This window comes from Callionymus lyra, chromosome 3, assembly GCF_982586985.1.
Source record: "Callionymus lyra chromosome 3, fCalLyr1.hap1.1, whole genome shotgun sequence".
Taxonomy (NCBI): Eukaryota; Metazoa; Chordata; class Actinopteri; order Syngnathiformes; family Callionymidae; genus Callionymus; species Callionymus lyra.
The window spans coordinates 24,223,150-24,244,382 of record NC_141820.1 but is presented as its reverse complement, the minus strand read 5'-3'; the positions used below and the strand labels follow the sequence as shown (position 1 = coordinate 24,244,382).

The 21,233-nt window shown below is 43.1% G+C and overlaps 1 protein-coding gene across 4 annotated transcripts; it reads left to right on the top strand.

The window, feature by feature from the left end:
• The first annotated feature begins 3,954 nt into the window (after positions 1-3,954).
• chd4a (chromodomain helicase DNA binding protein 4a) lies at positions 3,955-20,866 on the top strand. Of its 4 annotated transcripts, none has more exons than XM_087787183.1 (41): positions 3,955-4,168; positions 4,562-4,718; positions 7,025-7,134; positions 7,260-7,490; positions 9,877-9,995; positions 10,245-10,528; positions 10,606-10,736; positions 10,816-10,954; positions 11,103-11,269; positions 11,373-11,606; positions 11,720-11,923; positions 12,002-12,210; positions 12,378-12,509; positions 12,583-12,682; positions 12,865-13,056; positions 13,231-13,431; positions 13,499-13,636; positions 13,731-13,852; positions 14,016-14,189; positions 14,307-14,448; positions 14,563-14,694; positions 14,787-14,904; positions 14,967-15,091; positions 15,155-15,247; positions 15,667-15,805; positions 15,870-16,039; positions 16,141-16,318; positions 16,402-16,500; positions 16,906-16,997; positions 17,073-17,206; positions 17,507-17,651; positions 17,729-17,879; positions 18,304-18,410; positions 18,516-18,804; positions 18,903-18,962; positions 19,030-19,185; positions 19,334-19,442; positions 19,573-19,705; positions 19,812-20,007; positions 20,085-20,260; positions 20,559-20,866. In XM_087787183.1, exons 2-41 carry the CDS (start codon positions 4,658-4,660, stop codon positions 20,571-20,573), a joined length of 5,907 nt encoding a protein of 1,968 aa, XP_087643309.1. In that variant the 5' UTR covers positions 3,955-4,168; positions 4,562-4,657; the 3' UTR covers positions 20,574-20,866. The 4 variants fall into 4 exon arrangements, with proteins under 4 accessions (XP_087643309.1, XP_087643311.1, XP_087643310.1 ...); XM_087787185.1 differs by having other exon boundaries at positions 3,956-4,168; positions 16,402-16,491; XM_087787184.1 differs by having other exon boundaries at positions 3,956-4,168; positions 11,100-11,269; positions 16,402-16,491.
• The last annotated feature ends 367 nt before the right edge of the window (positions 20,867-21,233 follow it).

Sequence of the window (21,233 nt, the reverse complement as noted above, 5' to 3'; positions counted from 1 at the left end):
GTTATTCCGAGGTTGACGTGTACATTGATATAAAAAGATATTTACTTGACATAAAGGGAATATTTAATTATATATAATAGTATTATTAGGGATCCGTGCCTCAGATGGGAAGATGTTTTTTTTGTAGCTAAAACGTGTCTTACATAATGAAAGAAAGGGCTTGTTGACATTTTGTAAGAATGACCTAAATCACAGTGACACCACAAAGTGCTGCTTCCAAAGCGACACATTACCACAGGTAAACAAACACTCAATCAAAATGAAGTACGAAAATAACACACGGACGCGCACCACCTGACAAAAGTAAAAAAAATCATACATGAGCAACATAGTTCGCACGTGAGATGCGATGTTGACACGCGTGTACAAGTGTAAACGTCGGACAAAGTGCGAGAGAGAAGTTGGACTCGGTTGGAAGACGTTCCTCCGCCAAGGATGGAAGAAACACCTGGAACCATGAGTCCCATCATCATGTCACACCGTGTACTTCTGGATGACGAAGTACTGCGCTCGAGAAGAACCTGAACACAGGAAGTGGAGGCGAGGGCTGCTGGTATAGAAAGTGAATTAGACATGTGATCATTACAAAGTGGCGGCCAACTAAGGAGGGGGTGGGGGGGCGAGGGGGGGATTATGGGATGTCTGCAGTTGCGAGGGGGAGGGGCGGAATAAGGAAGGGGTGAGTATTATGGTCTGTTTTTGTGTGTGAAGGGAGGGGGGGGGCAATCCCTTCTTTCACTAGCCCGTCACGCTTTGTGTGTGTGTGCGTGTGTATGTGTGTGTGCGTGTGTGTGTGTGTGTGTGTGTGTGTGTGTGTGTGTGTGTGAGTGTGCGTGTGTGTGTGTGTAGGTGCAGAGACTCACGTGTCACAAGTGTGAGGAGTCGGAAGATGAGGAATCACAACAAAAGGAGATGGAATTATGATGGAACAAAACATCTTCTGTACAGTCGATCAGCGAGTCGGTCACATCTAAGTTCTTATTCTTATTATTCATTGATGTGTTGATAAGTGTAACCAAGTATTTTAATCAGTTCAAGTAAATTCATGTCGTTTTCATGACAGACGATTCAATCAAGAAGTCAGGAACGCTGCACCTCGCTCGCTGCTACCATCTGATCTGACAGGGTGACGACGATGATGATTAAAAATAATCCGCAAATGTTCAAAATCCAGGGTAAACTTGGGGAGATGGATCATCCACCGGGTAGTGGGTCTACGACTCCTGCTTCCTGGTGTTTGGACATGAGGAGGTCATCAGTGTTCCGCCCTTAAAGATGATCCAGATCTTCAGGCCTTCCATCATTTATTGTTGTTTTTTAATATTAATTTAATTATTTAATATCCATGTTCCCCACCGTGGGAAAAACAAAGATTATTCATATATTAGTATTATTTTAGGAATATTTTAATTAATATTTTATTATGGAAATCGTCAAGAGTGGATCTTGAAGGTCGTGTTGAAGGTCAGCGTCGCCCTTTAAAAAAAGGTGTCCGACCGATTTCCTACAGCTGATACAAAGACAAACCAGACGAGGAGGGCTGTGGGGTCAAGGGTCAACGTCACATCTCAGCCAGACGACCTCATCAGTCTAGCTAAAATATTTTTATTGTCCGTCGGCCAATCACGTCTTATCTGGCGTTGCAGACGTGTCGGTCCGATCACATCCATTTTGATTATGTGGTGGACCCCCCGCCCCCCTTTAGGCGGCCTGAGGGTTGACGGGGGGCAGCAAAGATGTATTATCTTTTTTTTCATTTAGACTTATATGGTAATCTGACCCCCAACACCACTACTGTCAACAGCACGCAAATAAGCGCGTCTCCATGGTAACCTGCAGCAGTCGAACTATTATGGTCTGCTGCCCCCCCCACACACACACCTCCTCACTCCACCTTTTTTTTTTCATTTCTCTCTTTGGGTCTCAGAAATGATATTATCATTATGTATCGTGCGCGTGTGCTGATGGGAGGGGCAATGCGGGAGGTTTCTATGACAACTGCCCCAGTGTTCTTCTGATTGGTGATTATGGGATGTTACACCCCGCTGGCCCCCCCTCCCCAAATGCAGACATGAACACTATGTCCACGGTGGAGGAAGTGGAGTGGGGGAGGGGTGGAAACCTGAAGGAGGGGAAGAAGAAAGACGGACAAGTTGGGCGAGGAAGTCGGAGAGCGGGAGAGACCAGAAGGAGCTGAGTCAGAACCAGAACCAGACGAGGGCCCGGGTTCACAGGAATGGCTCCGGAAGGTTGGACGTCAGGAGCCCGAGAGCAACAACAACAACGCCATGACATGAATAATTAGTCAGCAAGAAGCACATGGCGGCTGAACATGAGGCTCACGAACAGAAGGTCACTGGTTCGAATCCCGTCAGCACAAAAGTGTCATTTTGAGAGCGTCCACTTTTGTTGTTGGGGCACCAAAGAGAAGTTCTCCCATCATGCCTTTAGAAGGTACTTACAGTACGTACGGCGGCCATGATGACGCAATAAAGTCGTTTACAGTTTGTGGGTCAGTTAAGAATCAAAAACAAAGGAACGTCTATATAGTTTTGGATGAAGTTGTCGAAATATTCCGATATAAATGATTCAAAGGAGACGACCTTGTTCCGACCTGTCTAGTAACTGACATGTTTGAATGAACCAATAAAGGTTTTATTAATGATGCATTTATTTTAATACAAGGGTGAGTTCAAAGGAGCGATGCACTGTCATGGACTGATAAGCATGTATATCAGCAAGGAGTGTGTACTGGCTAGAACCTGGCAATACGATACATATCACGATGTATAGTACGAGCATTTGTAGTATTGTCCAAGTACTTGACTCTGGCACTTAAGAATGAACAGCCTGTATGACTCCTGCATTCAGTACTGTTTGCATTTGTTTAGAAAAACCTAAATATATCCAAACATCATCTTTAAAAGCTGCTGGAGTCGACTGTATCCTCTCATCCTCAATTATCGCCGGGATCTCACAGGAATTTTGTTCCTCTGGCTGCGGCGGACGTATTGACTGCTGCCAGCTTGTGGCCGGAGGTTTAATTGCAACACAAAAATAAAAACACTGTGAATATGTGCAGGTTAATTGTTAATAAAAGTTTATATTATTTTATTTACACACGTCTATGCTTTTTTTTTTTTACCACTTTCGCGATGTTCTTACACATGCTGGGTTTCTTACACATTTGTTGCACTTCAACGTAAGTCACGAAGACTCACTAATTCATAATAGAATTCCTTCATTCAAGATTCCCAGCTACACCTTCATCGTCCAAAACACCATCAAAACCTCCCCGGTACAGTCGGAGGTCCGATCTGCTGACTGGGCCCTAGACAGGTATTTTTTCCCACCATTGACTTCGGTGTGTGTGTTTCGAGGGCCCACAGTAGTGAACCCCTGTGAACACACACTTACACCCTACTGTACTGACACTTTCTGTTTCTCCACTTCCTGCTGCTGCTTTAAGCATGTTGCACCGGTCAAGACGCTCTTATTGTGGGGGTCACCGGGGTCAACTTTGACCTCCACCTCAGAACATGCGTCGGGGGTCCGCCCGGTGCTCCTGCATCATAACTTGTGTGTGTGCGTGCATCACTCATCTACAGTGGCGCGCACACATGCGCACACGCACACGCTCAACTTGAACAGTCATGTGGCACACACAGTTGCCATGTGACGGCTTCTCCTCCCGCCCCTCCTTCTTCCTATCTTTTTTTGGAGTTATGCTTATTGTGGGATGTTAGTGACTCTGCTCATTATTATTATGGGATGTTTGATGGTGGAAGGCGGGAGGGGGCGTCTCCATGGTAACCATCGTTGCTATGGTGGGGGGGGTGCATGCTGGAATGGGGAAGAGACTGTAGGGGAGGGAGGGGTGAGGGGGGGGTGAGTTGACTATTATGGTCTGTACGTTGCAAGGTAACTATGCAGAGTGGGGGAGGGGTGTGTAGGGGAGATATTATGGGATGTCTGCCCCCTGATCTCTTTGTGTGTGTGCGCGCGCGGGGTGTGTGTGGTGTGCAAGAGAAAGAGACGCGTCGTGCGCACACGCCGCCGCTGAAAAACACGGAAATTAAGGAAAATTACAATCGCAACAAGACAAGAGCAGCCAATAATTATTGTGACTGAGTGTCAAAGTCAGAGCTGAGTTCATGTTTGTGGAGTTGTGAGTATATTCATGTTCTCACGTTTCTTCTTTTAAGTGCCGGATTCTTTAATGGCGGGACGTGTTGTGTGGTTAAAAATGTTGATTTTTTTTTTTTGTTGATTTCCTGTTTATTTTTGAGTGTCAAACGTTGGTTCTGGACGCCGGTCCGGCTCAGTTAGCACGAATGCTAATAAGACATAAAGTAGCGATTTTAGACACACAAGGATGGAGAACGCGGGATTGTGAGCATAAAGTTGGTATAATAACGTATTAGCTAAAGATGTCCGTGTGTTTTTATTGTTGTTATCGTGCGTTTAAAAGCAACTAACGTGTCCACTCTGTTGTTCTTGTCTTCCTTGTTGGATCCCTGTCTTCCACCGCCACCGCTCCGGGTTCGGTTCCAACTCAAAGACTGAAGAAAAAAACTCTGGATTATACCTGCGAACTAACTTCATTTAGTTAGCTAAAGTGCTAGCTAACTAAATAGAAAGTTTTCTACCCTGCAAGATGTCTGGGAGTGAGGACGAGAGGGACGACTATGGAGCCCCAGAGGAGCGGTTACCTCACGGTGAGACTCGTTTACTTCGCTAAAAATCGCGGAGGTCGTATGCTAACAGCAGATGTTTGCTGGCATTCATATCAATCATGTTCTGTTAGCATCAGGCTAGCAATGCTACTGCCGGTGACGGTTGAATAACTGGCGTTAGCGACACGGAATTCGCAAATAAGTCGGTAAAACGCGTTACTTAAGGTGCTTCTTGGACTTCTAGCCGAAGTGCGATGCGTATTCCCCGAAAGCGTTTCCGTGTAGTCACGCCAACTGACCGGCATGTTCCCGCGGCCTACTGTGAGCCTGCTACCGGTATTTTTTTTTTTACGTGTCGATGACAAGATGGAGGCAGCCAGTTAGCTTGGAAGCTGGAGGATGACGTTCGGTAGCATTTCCCTCCTCATGGCCGGCGCTCTCGATTAAAACTGCTATAGTGAAAAAGTAATTAAACGATGTTTTTCCATTTCATCTTGTACCTCATTCTATTTCTTATGGTATTTGTTTATATAAATATTTGTAAGTCTTTTTGTGTTTTGATAGGACTGCATCATCTACACAAAGAGTCATTGAGAACCAACAGTGCTTCAAGTTAGCTTAAAGTGCTCAAGTATAAAATATCTTTAGATTAGATATTTCATTAAAAAACAACCTTTCTTTTCTTAGTAAATATGAGTGTTCAAGGTAATCTATGTGAAGCTTTCTCTATTCAAGATGGATGAGCACGACTATAAAGGCTTAACTAATCTGCTTATGGTGAATATAAATGCTGTAAACTCTTCAGTTTAAACAAACATCACTGACTTTTTTATTTTTTAATAGATTTAATTAACTTTTTTTTTTTTATAGCTTTTTGGGTCACACAAGTCGTTCCACCAAAATGTTCCAAACAACACAATTTCAATTTTTCATAGAACTTCCTGGATAAAACGATTATGAAATAACGAATATCCTGTAGTTCAAGTTGTGGTTATCAGACTGTGTTCTGGGTCAAACATCAGTTATATGTGCTGTATATCTACTATATAATACATTGGTGTGACTGTGACATGCATGTGCTTGAAAAGGTACAGGCATGACTATCTTTTTTTGGGAGGAGGCCATAGGCAGTTTTTATTATTACTTGATAATTCCCATAGTTGACACTGGAAATTACTACCACACGGTTGTGAAGTGAAATTATATGAACAGGGTGAAAAAAGACCAAACTCTATTGCTACTTTCATTAAATCATTGAGTGGTTTGCTTGTATATGCATTCACTAACTAACAATGACTTGTGTGAAGATGGGTGGAATTTGAAAGGCCTTGACCAAGTTTTCTTGTAAATAGTGAATAAACATTGCATCACACTGCATGAGTTATGTGTCAGGCGTTCTTGGTAAAGTCCCCATTCAGTGCGTATCATGATTATAAGCTGATATACACTTGAATGTTATAATTATCATGTGTCCACTATTTCTGTTTATACAGGAAATGGTTTTTGTAAGAACCACGGGTCTGTTGTAATCATCTGGTATTGGAAAGACAAAAATGATGACTTTAAAACCCCTATATATGTGGCATGTTTCACAGACATTTTGTTTAACTACCTAACTCAAAACTCTCAAGGGTTGAGAAACAGGCCATGTTACCCAAATGTTATCAGTCTGTGTCCTGTAGTTTTGGCTTCACTTCATAGTTTACAAGTTCATCTCAAGTTCACATCTTGTTTTTGTCCTAATCTAATTGTCAGTAACTAAGTAATAGTTATTTGTAGAGCGTCTTTCTAGACCAGGGTGACAAAGTCCTTTACAATCAAAAACGATACACATTTAAAAAAGCCTACAAATTTTAAAAGTTCCAAAGTCCAAGAAATAAGACTAACACAGGAGTCACAGAAAATGTTACAACTTCAAACTGCATTTTATTTGATACATTTAAAATGTTAAAAAGAAATTTGACTGAAATAGTCAAAACAAATACTGTTTTGTAGAAAGATGGTCATTGAGTCTATTTATATAAATGATGACATTGTGTTTGAAACCTTATATAAATTCACGGTTCCTAGGTGCATCAACATGCATTCCAAAATAAAAGAGATGGTATTGTTTTACACCAGTTTGCTGTTTAGTTAGTTCTTCATAGTGACATCTTATGGTGGATCTACTGCTGGGTGAACTTTTAAATTGGTTATTCAATTTCTTGCTTCCGTGCATAGGACATTTTATTTTTTGGTACTAAGTACGCTGAACATTTAGAATTAGAATAGAAAATTTGAATATAGAAGTGAATGTTGTAGATAAACACGATTACATACATGGTTCGTGACAATGGCTCTGTTTGCAGATGATGATGAAGAGGAGCTCTCTGAGCCAGAGACACAGAAGGTGAAGAAGAAGAAGAAGGCAAAGAAAAACAAAGAGAGTAAAGGGGCTAAAAGGCGGTCCCGCAGAGAGGTGAGCTGTTCACTACTTGCATATATCAATATGTTCTGATTATTTATAAGTTTTTCAGAAATTACAGTTTTATAAAGTACTTTTTGTTTCATAGAAGTCTGACTTGAAACTTTGCTTCACTCCAGGAACTCAGTTCTCCAGAGCATATGGATGTACCTAACACTGATGAAGCTGGAGAAGAAGCTGTACAGCGCTCAGACAGCGAGGGCAGTGATTACACACCAGGGCGGAAGAAGAAGAAGAGGACCAGCAGCAGCAAGGAGAAGAAGAGGAGCACTGGTTCCGAGAGGAGCTCCAGAAAAAAGGAGCCTGAACCAGAGGAGGATGAAGATGATGATGATGATGACGACGGCTGGGTAAGGATGACCTAATTGGTGTCTGAAAGTTCACTTAATCTGAAGCACATTAAAATGTATGCTTGACATCTAGTTTTTTGCTGTTGATGCGGCATTAGGGTACAAGGACTTGAGGTTGACTCTAGGCGAAAATATACTTTGTTTTTACCTCATTACTCTTGGTTAATTTTGTTTACTTGAATTATTTTTGTTAAATTAGATGTTGTGATCTTCCACAAATCATTTTTTGGATTCAAATACTTGTACATCCGATCTACCGTATAAATTCCCGCCATCATCTTACCATAGGTGATCACTCTGACTAAAACTTTAACTCAAGTAAGTTGGTCCTGAAACGTTTATTTAGGAGAAAAAAAACATAAGCTCAACTGATTCTTTCCTTACTTACAGAATTGTATTTTATTTACAACTGGGTTCTGAGGAATCGGCTGTCATTTGTTTGGTTTTTGTGTCAAGCGTTTCTTCACGCGTTCTTGTTTTTTTAATTTACTCGTCAATCAAATTCTTAATTTCGAAAATAACACTGCATATGTACCACACTCGACACAAAATCATTATAATGTCCATTAGAAAATATTTGTGGATTTACAACAGGGTGTACATTTTTGTTTATTAATAGTGTTCCTTAGAAATAAAACAAAAAACACTATGTATGCTAGCCAACTAACACATTGTTTTGAATAGTGCTGTAAATTAATATCGTCAGTTTTCAAGCTTTATCTTGATAAAAGTATATTTTTTCCTAAATGTAATTCTGGAGTTATTTCCAAGATAATAACCGTTGCTGATCTCTGTGCAAATCTCTGCAACCATCTGTACCACCCTGTTTGGTTTTTGGGACACTAGTATCCAATTGTTCAGCTTTGTTGGTGTGAAGAAGCGCCAGGTTCATTCTTGTCTTTTTTTGGATGAAATGTGTTTGCTCCCTGTGGTTCACCCATTTTAGGATTTAAGTTTCTTTGTTCCGTTATGCGTGTGTCGAACCTGTAATGGAGTCAGTCATGGTTTGTCAAACAGACGTGACGAGAGAGGGAGACGGAGAGAGAGAGACGGAGTGTGTGTTGGTTAAACAAAGAGTCCTGGATTCAGGGCTCAGCGGCCAATAGGGGGCCTTATACTTAATGACACTTATGCGAGGGGAGGGGGGGTTGCGTAGGTGAATATGTATAAGTGTGGTAAGGGTGTGTAAGCCATAGATATGTGCTGTTACCATAGTAACTGTCTACTGCACTGCGCTCTTGACCCTTTTCCTGTTTGGTTTGATAAACACATTTTCATTAATAACACATCTGTATCTGCTGCTGCGGTTTATGGAAGGAAGAATGTGGAAATGGGTGTCGTCAAATTACAACAGCATGGAAGGGTGATAGAGAAGTAAACAAACATTTACTCTTAACTGTCCAAGGAATTCCATGAGCTTAAGATCGATTTAAAAATATTTATACATTTGGAGTTTTCATTAAGTTTAATTTGTTTGGCCCTCTAACCTTTATTCTGAAGGTACAAATGTGTGCAATCCAGCAAAAAGGTGTTTTATTACTTTAAGACTCAAGCAACTGTTGCCTTGTAGTGGGTACTTTGTCTTCACTGAAATGTTTTTGTTTCTCTTCAAATAATGCATAAGCTGAAATAGATGTGTCTGCTTTTTTTTTTAAATGGCCTTTTGTGCAGTGATTGGTTGATATCTTGAGATGAGGTCATAACAAAAAAAGATCATAGTTGAGCACAGACAGAGATTTTTTCTTTCATTAAAGGCTAGTGTTTCCTGCAGAGACGTGATCTGCGAAATACTCCGGCCTGTGCTGTTCTCCTAGATTCAGTCAGTTTTAAAGGTTAGAAAGGTGGTCTTGTATGCTCTTTAACACTCCTTTTATTTTACCCTGACTCAAATTTCAAGGGCACAAAAAAGAGCCTTCTATCAGTTTTGCACTCCTCTGAATAAATCCCATTTGGAATGGAGCATAAAATACATGTGCAGTAGTACCTTGAATAAGGACTGTGACTCTGGTCATTACTGTATCAAAAGCATCTCTTTAGTTGGTTTCATTAATCTCATAGATGCTTGATTCTTTCATAACATTTTCAACCAGGGATAATGACAACATTTATATTGTTTGTTTTTTTTACAGTATCTTAATAATATTTAACAAGTTTTGTCTTCATACTTGCTCTCCTATTATGGTAACTTAAATGACTACCCCCCCCCCCAAACTTGATACATTCATAAGTTCCCTTTTATTGTCAGACATTTACCCTTATTTCGCATGTGTGGAGCCTAGTGTCTAGTGCATGGCCATAATGAACATTGTTGCACCAAAACAATCCATTTATTACCAATATTTTATAATATTGTCTAAGATTTTTCTTATCTATTTTGTTGTAACAGGAGCCAAAGTCCTCATCTCAACTGCTGGAGAACTGGGGGATGGAGGACATTGACCATGTCTTCACTGAGGAGGATTATCGCTCTCTGACTAACTACAAAGCCTTCAGTCAATTTGTCAGGTACTTGTCGAACCTCAGATTATAAACGTATCACGTTGACTGTTGGTTTCTAGTAAAGTTTAGAAATCATATATAATTTTTTTCCCATTGAATATTGGAACTAATGCAAGTCTTAACAGTTTAAATTGGGTGCTTGTTCTGTCAATACTGTTAAGATGTTAAGCCATTGGTTGTGCAGCTCCTACACTTCAAAAACAGAAGACAAGTTGACTCATTTTGTCAGATCTAATGAAATGCTGCCTCCTGCAGGCCACTCATCGCTGGCAAAAATCCCAAAATTGCTGTGTCGAAGATGATGATGGTTCTTGGAGCGAAATGGCGAGAATTCAGTACCAACAATCCACTCAAGGGAGCTGCTGCTGCTAATGCTGCCCTCGCCACTGCCAACGTACCTGCTGCTGTGGAAAATATGGTAGCAGATGTCAGTCCACCACCACCTCCACCACCACCACCTCCACCAGCGCCGGCTCCAGTGGAACCTCAGCCACCTCCTGCTCCTCCAGTCCGAAAGGCCAAGACCAAGGAAGGAAAAGGTGCGAAAAGAATCTGAAGAGCTGATAGTTAAAGAAGATCCATAACGGTGTCTAACATCCACGGATCTCTTCTGTAGGTCCGAACGCCCGGAAAAGGTCCAAACCTGCGGCTAAACCTCAAGACAAAAAGGGCAGCGCCAAGACTAAGAAAGTGGCTCCTCTTAAGATCAAGCTCGGCGGGTTCAACAGCAAGAGGAAGCGATCATCGGTACCATCCGTCTCACTGGCCTCAAATTAGAGATGTTTTTTCTGACTAATCGATATTCATCTCCTGAACTTGTCTTTAGAGCGAGGAGGATGAGCCTGAAGTGGACAGCGACTTTGAAGATGGAAGCCTGAACAGCATGTCTGTGTCTGAAGGATCCAACAGTCGCGGCAGCCGTAACAAGAAGAAGGCAGCCAAGAGCAAACCCAAGAAAAAGAAAGGTCTGTTTTTTTTAGACTTTTTTTCTTAAAAGGAATTTTTCATTCTAGTAATACATCGCTAACGATTTCAAAGTTTCTTCTGTAATAAGCTTCCAGAGCCTCATCCCATTTTGCAGATTGTCACGCTATTCTGTGTTTTAAAAAGAAGCTGAGGATGGGGACGGCTATGAGACAGACCACCAGGACTACTGTGAGGTGTGTCAGCAGGGAGGAGAGATCATCCTATGTGACACATGCCCGAGAGCGTATCACATGGTTTGTCTGGATCCAGACATGGAGAAAGCACCAGAGGGAACTTGGAGCTGCCCACACTGTGTATGTTTTTTTTTACCACGTCTTACTGTTTTTGTGACGGACTAGAACAGGCCCTACGTATATGAACCTGTTTCACTGAAAAACCAACCTTTGTACTGCGCAGGAGAAAGAAGGAATCCAGTGGGAGGCCAGGGAAGAGCAATCGGAGGGAGAAGAGGAAGCTGTAGATACTGGGGAAATGGAGGAGGATGACCATCACATGGAGTTTTGTCGCGTTTGTAAGGATGGAGGGGAGCTACTCTGCTGTGATTCGTGTCCTTCATCCTACCACATTCACTGTCTTAACCCACCACTACCTGAGATTCCCAACGGAGAATGGATCTGCCCACGCTGCCTGGTCAGTACACAGTGGATTTTATATTGGGCTACTTCTCAGTTTATTTATTTTCAGCTTTTGAAGCTTTTTTAAAAATCCATGCATGTTAAGTAATTATTTTCCACATTCTTCAGTGTCCACCCATGAAAGGAAAAGTCCAGAAGATCCTGACATGGCAGTGGGGTCAGCCGCCACCGTCCACACCTGTGCCCCGACCTCCAGACCTCCCTGCAGACTCTCCAGACCCACAGCCACTAGCAGGACGACCGGAGAGGGAGTTCTTTGCAAAATGGTCCAACATGTCGTACTGGCACTGCTCCTGGGTCACAGAGCTTCAGGTCGGTCGAGACTTTGGTTATTAGTTAAAAAAAAAAGCCAGACTAACAGTGCTAACGAATACGCTGTTCGATCTGTAGCTGGAACTCCACTGTCAAGTGATGTTCCGAAACTACCAGAGGAAGAATGACATGGATGAACCACCGCCCATTGACTTTGGTGATGGAGAAGAAGAAAAGAGTGTGAAGAGGAAAAACAAAGATCCCATGTATGCCAAGCTAGAGGAGAAATACCTGCGCTTTGGCATCAAGCTGGAGTGGCTGAATATCCACCGCATTCTTAATCACAGGTACACTCAACCATGACTAATATTGGAGCTCTATTTCATTAGTATCCTGTTGAATTTACACATTATTGGTCAAAGTGACCAATTCCACAAATTTATGAAGAGAAAAATCACACACACAAACGCAGATCTTCTAAATGGACAAAAGCTCATCAACCTTCTGTCTACAGCGTGGACAGAAAGAACAACGTCCACTACCTTATCAAGTGGAGAGAGTGTGCTTACGACCAGGCAACGTGGGAGGCAGACGACATGGACGTACCTGAGTTTGACGTGTACAAAGTCCATTACTGGAACCACAGGTGAGTTGTATTTCTTACTTCACACATCTGTCCTAGTTATTTCTTTCCTTACACCTCCATGCTTTTCTATCAGAGAGCTCATGATGGGGGACGAAGGTAAACCAGGGAAGAAAATCAAGGTCAAAGGTCGGGTGAAAAAAGTGGACAGGCCCCCAGAGAACCCAGTGGTTGACGTGAGTTTACTTTCAATTGCTTCTAATTACCTGTGTATGTTTATTGTAAAAAAAAAAAATGACGTGCAAGAATTAAATACGAAAGTTCTTTTTTTCATGTTTATTTTTTAAGCTAGTTTCTTTTACTAATTCATTCTGCTCTTTAAACTGAATAAACATTTGTTGTGTTTTTCCCCCCTCAGCCAACCATCAAGTTTGAGCGTCAGCCTGAGTACCTGGACAGCACGGGCGGGACGTTGCACCCCTACCAGCTTGAAGGACTGAATTGGCTCCGCTTTTCCTGGGCCCAAGGCACAGACACCATCCTGGCTGATGAGATGGGACTGGGGAAGACTGTTCAGACGGCCGTCTTCCTCTACTCCCTGTATAAAGAGGTGTGTGTCGTGAGCTTAACATTTAAGATTTAAACACAGGTTTAGGACATGGATGAATTCCAACTTGACTTACAGCTGCCTGTTTACTGAATATCAAAATGTTTCTTGATGTTTTGCTGCAATCCAAAAAAAAAAATCGTTTTTAAAAATGTATTGGTTCCTGCTCTCCTCCAGGGTCACTCCAAAGGTCCTTTCCTAGTCAGCGCACCACTGTCCACCATCATTAACTGGGAGCGAGAGTTTGAGATGTGGGCGCCAGACATGTATGTTGTGACTTATGTTGGAGACAAAGACAGTCGAGCCGTCATCAGAGAGAACGAATTCTCCTTTGAAGACAACGCCATCCGAGGAGGGAAGAAGGCCTCCAAGATGAGGGTATGAAGGTCTGTGCTGTGAGCTGGATGTCAGAAGTGTAACAGTCCACTGTTGATATGTCCAACAGAAAGACTCGTCGATCAAGTTCCATGTGCTCCTGACCTCTTACGAGCTGATCACCATTGACATGGCCATCTTGGGCTCCATTGACTGGGCTTGTTTAGTTGTTGATGAGGCTCACAGGTTGAAAAACAATCAGTCAAAGGTCAGGAAACTCAAAACGTCAGATCTAAAGCATTTTAACCCGTGCTTGCAGAAATGGAAAAACTGACTGAAATGCTGTACTTGTTGTATTTCAGTTTTTCCGGGTGTTGAACAATTATCCTCTGCAACACAAACTGCTGCTAACAGGAACGCCACTCCAAAACAACCTGGAGGAACTTTTCCACCTGCTGAACTTCCTCACACCGGAGAGGTTCAGGTAGGCTAGCATTTAACACCTCTTTAGATAGGCATTTCTGAGCCTTTTTATGATCTTTTTTTTTTTTCCTGTAAAATTTGAAACCTGTTTTAAAAATCTCATCCTAGTATCATTAAAAAATATGATTGGCAAGTAACGCTATTCTGTCTCCGTTTCTCTGCAGTAATCTGGAGGGTTTCCTAGAGGAGTTTGCAGACATTGCGAAAGAAGACCAGATCAAGAAACTTCATGACATGCTTGGTCCTCACATGCTCAGGAGACTGAAGGCTGATGTCTTCAAGCACATGCCCTCCAAAACTGAGCTGATCGTCCGTGTAGAGCTCAGTCCCATGCAGAAGTGAGTACACAAGTCAAGCTATTCCATAATTATAGAACTATTGAAGGCAAAAAAATGACAATTTAAATTAAAAACTAAAACCTAAAAATGAAATGTAAACTTTTTCTCTCATCGTAGGAAATACTACAAATTTATTCTTACGAGGAACTTTGAGGCGCTGAACACGAAAGGAGGTGGTAACCAAGTCTCACTGCTGAATGTGGTCATGGATCTGAAGAAGTGCTGTAACCACCCCTACCTCTTCCCTGGAGCTGCTATGGTAGGAGTTTCCTCTTTTCATTTATCGCTCATGACAAAGTGATGCTAATGATGTAGAATCCTTTCTTGCCATTGTATTATGTTTATAAAAACCTCCTCTGTGCTTTCTCAACAGGAAGCTCCTAAGTTGCCCAATGGGATGTATGAAGGAAACGCTCTGACCAAAACTTCAGGGAAACTTCTTCTGCTGAATAAAATGATGAGAAAGTTGAAGGATGGCGGACACAGAGTCCTCATCTTCTCTCAGGTATCAGAGCGGAGCATTGTCTGCATCCTACAGTCAGTTTGCATACTGCTTTTTATGAAATGTTTACAAGGTTTCGTTCTGTGTTCTTGCAGATGACCAAGATGTTGGACCTCCTGGAGGACTTCCTCGAGAATGAAGGGTACAAATATGAGAGAATTGATGGAAGTATCACAGGAGGGATGAGACAGGAGGCCATCGACAGGTTCAATGGTAAGTTGAGTCCCATATAGATTTTGACCACGAGTTGACCATGTGACTTTTGATGTTCTCAGCTCCTGGTGCTCAGCAGTTTGCCTTCCTGCTGTCAACGAGAGCTGGAGGCCTGGGAATCAATCTGGCGACGGCCGATACAGTCGTCATCTACGACTCGGATTGGAACCCTCACAACGACATCCAGGTATGTCAAGAATAGAGGGGGCACTGTGAGTCAGATATTTGAGCTCGGTCTTCTCATCCGCAGGCTTTCAGCAGAGCTCATCGTATTGGTCAGAACAGGAAGGTGATGATCTATCGCTTCGTCACAAAAGCCTCTGTTGAGGAAAGAATCACACAGGTAGGTCTTCATTTGTTTTTTGTAGCTTTGTGTTGAAATTCATATCCATATCAACTGTCAGGAAGAGTGGGCCAAATTGTTTTCATCAACTAAAATCCAGACAATGTACCATGAATACAAATATTTATCCTTTTAAGGAGAAGATGATTCATTGTTACTGGTTATGTGATGACAACCCAATTACACATAAAGCAAATTGTTGATTAATAAAGTGATGAAGCAAGATAATGTGCTTCAGAAAATAATTGACCAAGACAAGATGTTTTTTATCTTAATATTATTGATCGGCGGTATTTGATTAACTTAAATCGCAGTTGTGTGACAGAAAATGGATAAAGGACGATGCTATGGAGATGCTAACACATGGATGTAGATGATGTCATCTTTATTCACAGTTCTGTTCATGATTCATCTCTCAGGTTGCCAAGAAGAAGATGATGTTGACCCATCTGGTGGTGCGACCCGGGCTTGGCTCCAAGACCGGTTCCATGTCCAAACAGGAGCTGGACGACATTCTCAAGTTCGGAACTGAGGAACTCTTTAAGGACGAGCTGGATGGTGAGTTGACAGAGGTTGCAGATCTGAGGTGCCGGGTACAAACCAGGGTCTAATGTTTGTCCAGGAGAGAACAAAGAGGACGACAGCAGCGTCATTCACTACGATGACAAAGCCATTGACCGTCTGCTGGACAGAGACCAGAGCGCCACAGATGACACGGAGATACAGAGCATGAACGAGTACCTGAGCTCCTTCAAGGTGGCCCAGTATGTTGTCAAAGATGAGGACGAAGAGGTGCGAGAACACATTTTTACAACAAGCTGTTGTTGAGATTTAATGTTTATACTGTTGCTGACCAGACTTCTCTTACTAATCTTGACTGTTTGTCTTGTCAGGAGGAGGAGGTGCAGCGAGAGATCATCAAGCAGGAGGAGAGTGTGGATCCCGACTACTGGGAGAAGCTGCTGCGACACCACTACGAGCAGCAGCAGGAGGATCTGGCCCGCAACCTTGGCAAAGGCAAACGCATCCGCAAACAAGTGAACTACAATGATGGTTCTCAGGAAGACCGAGGTGAGTGTAGGACGTGACTGTTGCCTGAGAACGGAACCGATGTAGAGCATGTGTTGATGCTGGTGTTCAACATTGTCTTGCAGCCGATTGGCAGGACGACCAGTCTGACGGTCAGTCCGACTACTCCGTGGCTTCTGAGGAGGGTGACGAGGACTTTGATGAACGGACCGAAGGTGAGAAATGTGAGGAAAACACTTATATTACTTCTTTGAAAATGTATATATTGTTTGTTAATTACTAGATAACGAATTATTTTATTTAGTCTGATCTTTTAAAGACTATTTTCAAATTGTTATCAATACCTTTTCGACATTTGACTCTGTTATTTAGGTGTCAAATTCAATGTCTCCTGTTCAATCTTAAGAAATATGTCATATTGATTTATTCATATCACACTTTGAAAACATTGTATTTGTTGTGTAATGTCACTATTAAATATTCACAGTGTTCATTCTAACTACTATCTTTTTGGTTGAAAATAAATTGATAAATGCATGTTACTAAAGAATGGTTGCAGAACTTTTCATTATGAAAATAACTCTCACAAGTGGAATTGCAATACTGAAAGATAAAAACCCTCTGTGCAGCAAACTCTCGCCGGCCGAACAGGAAAGGCCTGAGGAACGACAAAGACAAACCACTGCCCCCCCTGCTGGCCAGGGTGAGCGGGAACATAGAGGTGAGTTATCGTCTGAATCGAGATGAGTTGTATGTGAAGATTTTAGCTACACGTCTGACCTTTAACCCCCGTCAGGTTCTGGGCTTCAACTCTCGGCAAAGGAAAGCCTTCCTCAATGCCGTCATGCGTTATGGGATGCCACCCCAGGACGCCTTTTCTACTCAGTGGCTGGTCCGAGACTTGCGCGGGAAGTCTGAAAAAGAATTCAAGTAAGTAAAATAAAAAAGTGTAATGCAGTGAATCGGAAGTGTCGAAACCTTTTTCAAAGAGTGCCACATTTGATAAAGTGAAAATAAGTGTGGATTAATCGTGAAACGTAAAATAATACAAAGAGAGATGTAGAAAAGACAAGTTTCAAATAATGTTTTGAATGTCTGAGACTAGCGGCTGTATGTTAAACGCTCGAGGTCCATAGCAAATCTTGCAAATCCTTCAGCTGCTGTGTTGCATCTACTCATCAAAAAGAGAAAGTTTTGTGACTTGACCGTCCCACCTCGTCTCCCCCTCAGAGCCTACGTCTCACTCTTCATGCGTCACCTCTGTGAACCCGGTGCCGACGGCGCCGAGACCTTTGCCGACGGCGTCCCAAGAGAAGGGTTGTCCCGGCAGCACGTCCTCACTCGCATCGGTGTGATGTCGCTAATACGCAAGAAGGTAAGACCCGATTCTTTTTGTTGCTACATGGTTGTAGGAATGAATTTCACTTAACTCGTCTTTACCTCTATTCTAAGGTCCAAGAGTTCGAGCATGTGAACGGTCAGTGGTCCATGCCCTGGATGGCAGAGCTGGAGGAAAACAAACGAGCGGCTCAGCCTGATTCTCCTGGGAAAACTCCGTCTACAGGAACTCCTGCCGACACACAACCCAACACCCCAGCGCCAGGTAACGCATCTGATCGACTCTTCAAGTCTTTCTATGATGGGGGTTTGAAACTCGTCCAGCCAGACGTCAATCCTTGTTTAGACTGGGCCGCAGGCAGGGAGGGGTTTGACAAAATTGATTATTATTGATTTCATTATTTTGTTATTTTGTAGTTTCACTTGTTCGTCTAACTATACGTGTTCCATCAAAGCCATATCAATTATTTGATTTTATGATTTTTATTCCTTAACATCTGACAAATGCCCCTTGCTCTGCCTGCACTCACAAAAAAATAATAATGTCACTGCATGAAAATGGCCTCCATCCCAAGTTTGAGAGCCATGCTTGAAAGAGTAGTACAAATATTGTGAATACTGGAGTAAGAAAATATGGATAAGGTGATTTAAAAGGTTTGCTGCCAAAGTGACCATGTTTTCGTTTTCAGTTGACGAGTCAAAGAGCGATGATTCGGCTCCAAAGGATGGAGAGAAGGAGGTGAAGAAAGATGCTGATGCGGAGAAAAATGGCAAAGACGCTTCCAAGTCTGACGAGGTACAAACTGAAGTAATACTGCTTGAAGTATCTTTATTAGTACCATCTCAGTCTGTCACACTTTCATGCCGCATGAGACTAGACTTCATTGGATCTCTCGTACAGGTCATCGCCATCCCTGACGACGACGAGGTGAAGACGCCGGCAGAGGAGGAGAAGACGAAGAACAGCGAGGAGCCGATGGAGACGGACAAGCCGGTTAATGGCGAGGTCAACGGGAAGGAGAAGGAGAAGGAGAAAGAAAAGGAAAAGGAAAAGGAGAAAGAAAAGGAGAAGGATAAGGAGGCGGACGAAGATGCGGAGAAGAAGAGTCCGGAAGTGGCGGAGGACACAAAATCTTCAGAGGTCAAGTCGGAGGGGTCAGAGGTCAAAGCTGAAGACTCGGAGGTCAAAGGTAAAACGTTTTTATATGAACATTAGGCGTAAAGAGAGCTTTGATGGAACCGTCATGACTGGTCCGAACCGTGTTTTGACTTTCACGTTCGTCTCCAGCAGCAAAGGAGGAGAAGACTGAGGAGAAGATGGACACGACTCCAGCGGAGGAGAAGAAAGGTTCGGTCCTGCTCCTCTTAAGTGCTCCTGCTCTGAATGTTTGTCACTGACCGTCACTCTCCCACAGACCTGAAGGAGGCGCCTAAGACCGAGGAGGCGGCGGCCAAACTTCAGAATGGGGATGGAAGCAAAGAGGGCGGAGCCTCCGTGGTCGTAATCAGCGAGGAGAAGAAGAAGGTCAAGACCCGCTTCATGTTCAACATCGCAGATGGAGGGTTTACAGGTGAGGCTCCGATAAATACGTTCATCTCACGTCGTTTTTCACACATTTTTTCTTGCTTCAAATTGTCTTAAAAACGTCAAACGCATCCATTTCTTTTGCACTAACTTGTTCAAACGATTGTTAAACTCACACTTTGTTTGGTCGTCAGAGCTTCACTCGTTGTGGCAGAATGAAGAACGTGCTGCCACTGTGACCAAGAAAACCAACGAGATCTGGCACCGTCGTCATGACTACTGGCTGCTGGCCGGAATCATACAGTATCCTTTTCCTGCCTGTGAGAGCTTCCATGTATTTATTGTTGGAGTTCCTGCTCCAAAAAAGAGTCAAAGTTCCCCCCAAAGAGAATATGTACACGTCATGTGATCGCCCTTGACCAGCTCGCCCCAGACACGGCTACGCCCGCTGGCAGGACATCCAGAACGACGCCAAGTTCGCCATCCTCAACGAGCCCTTCAAAGGAGAAATGAACCGAGGAAACTTCCTGGAGATCAAGAACAAGTTTCTGGCTCGAAGATTCAAGGTGCGAAAAGATTGCTGATTCGTTGATGGCTTTGTGACCCTTTTTGTGGTTAATTTTCTTCTTCAAACATGCTCCTGACATTAATGAAACGTTTATCTCTGCGCAGCTGCTGGAGCAGGCTCTCGTCATCGAGGAGCAGCTGCGACGCGCCGCCTACCTCAACATGTCCGAGGACCCGTCTCACCCCTCCATGGCCCTCAACACGCGCTTCAGCGAGGTGGAGTGTCTGGCAGAGTCGCATCAGCACCTCAGCAAGGAGTCCATGTCCGGCAACAAGCCGGCCAACGCCGTCCTGCACAAAGGTACTGCCCCCCCCCCCCCCCTCACCGGCCCCGACCCACTGTGATCCTCGTGACTGACTCGACTTTGGTGTCTTCAGTGCTGAAGCAGCTGGAGGAGCTTCTGAGCGACATGAAGGCCGACGTCACCCGTCTACCCGCCACCATCGCCCGGATACCTCCCGTGGCCGTACGACTCCAGATGTCCGAGAGGAACATCTTGAGCAGGCTGGCTAGCCGAGGGCCTGAGACACAGACGCAATCACAGGCTGCACAGGTGAGCTGCTGCTGCTGGGATCATGGCTTTGGTTCACATCTCAGGGTATCAGGTCCAGTCTCCTGAGTCCATTAGATTCTTACGGTCCATTCATTTGATTCTGGATCTGCTCTGAATAATGAAAATGGCTTCTCTGTTTTACAATACGTTTTGTTCTTTCTGCTCATTATGGTGCCGTGTCCTCTACAGTCACCTCCCTGTAAAGGACACGGCACACATTTGTAGAGCCATGGTTAGCTTCAGTGTTTATGTTCAAATAAATACAACACTCTGATGTCTGTTTGCTTTTCTTCTCCAGATGTTGCAACAGTGACCGGGGACTCGCCTCCCCCCCTCATCAGGACTCACATGGACATTCCTGCTTTGTGCACAAAAGAACGACGGACAGCTGTCAAATTCTGGCCCCGCCCTCCTCACACGAACTAAAAACTTTGGAGGATCAAATCTCTCCGCTCGACCTTTTTATTACTGTTCTGATTTTAAGGCTGTGGACAGAAATGTTTCTTTTGCCCGCAACTTTTCTTTTTTTTTGCATTTCTGTATTAATATTATTGATATAATGTTATTGGTTTTTTTTTTTTTTTTTTTTTGGGACCTAAATAAAAAAATCCAATTAAAAAAAGTTTTATTGGTTTGTCAGAACCAAAGCATCAGCAGCCAGAGAGCCAGGATTCTAACTGCATGGCTTTAAATCATTTCATTTTTTACTTTACAAGTAAATATTTTCAAACGGTGCTTTTTACATTCCCATCTCTTCATCGGTGGCGCCATGTTTAAAAAATAACGGCGTTTCTTTATAATGTAGCTCAAAAGGCAGAGCACGCCATCTAGTGGCCATCAGTGAGAGAACACTCAAGCTACATCAGTTCATTGCTAACTGAGACTTCGACCTTAGGACATTTGTACACTATATTCTGAGTTCAATGTTTTACAAGTTTTCTTTATCCACATGTAAGTACAGAAATACTGTGTT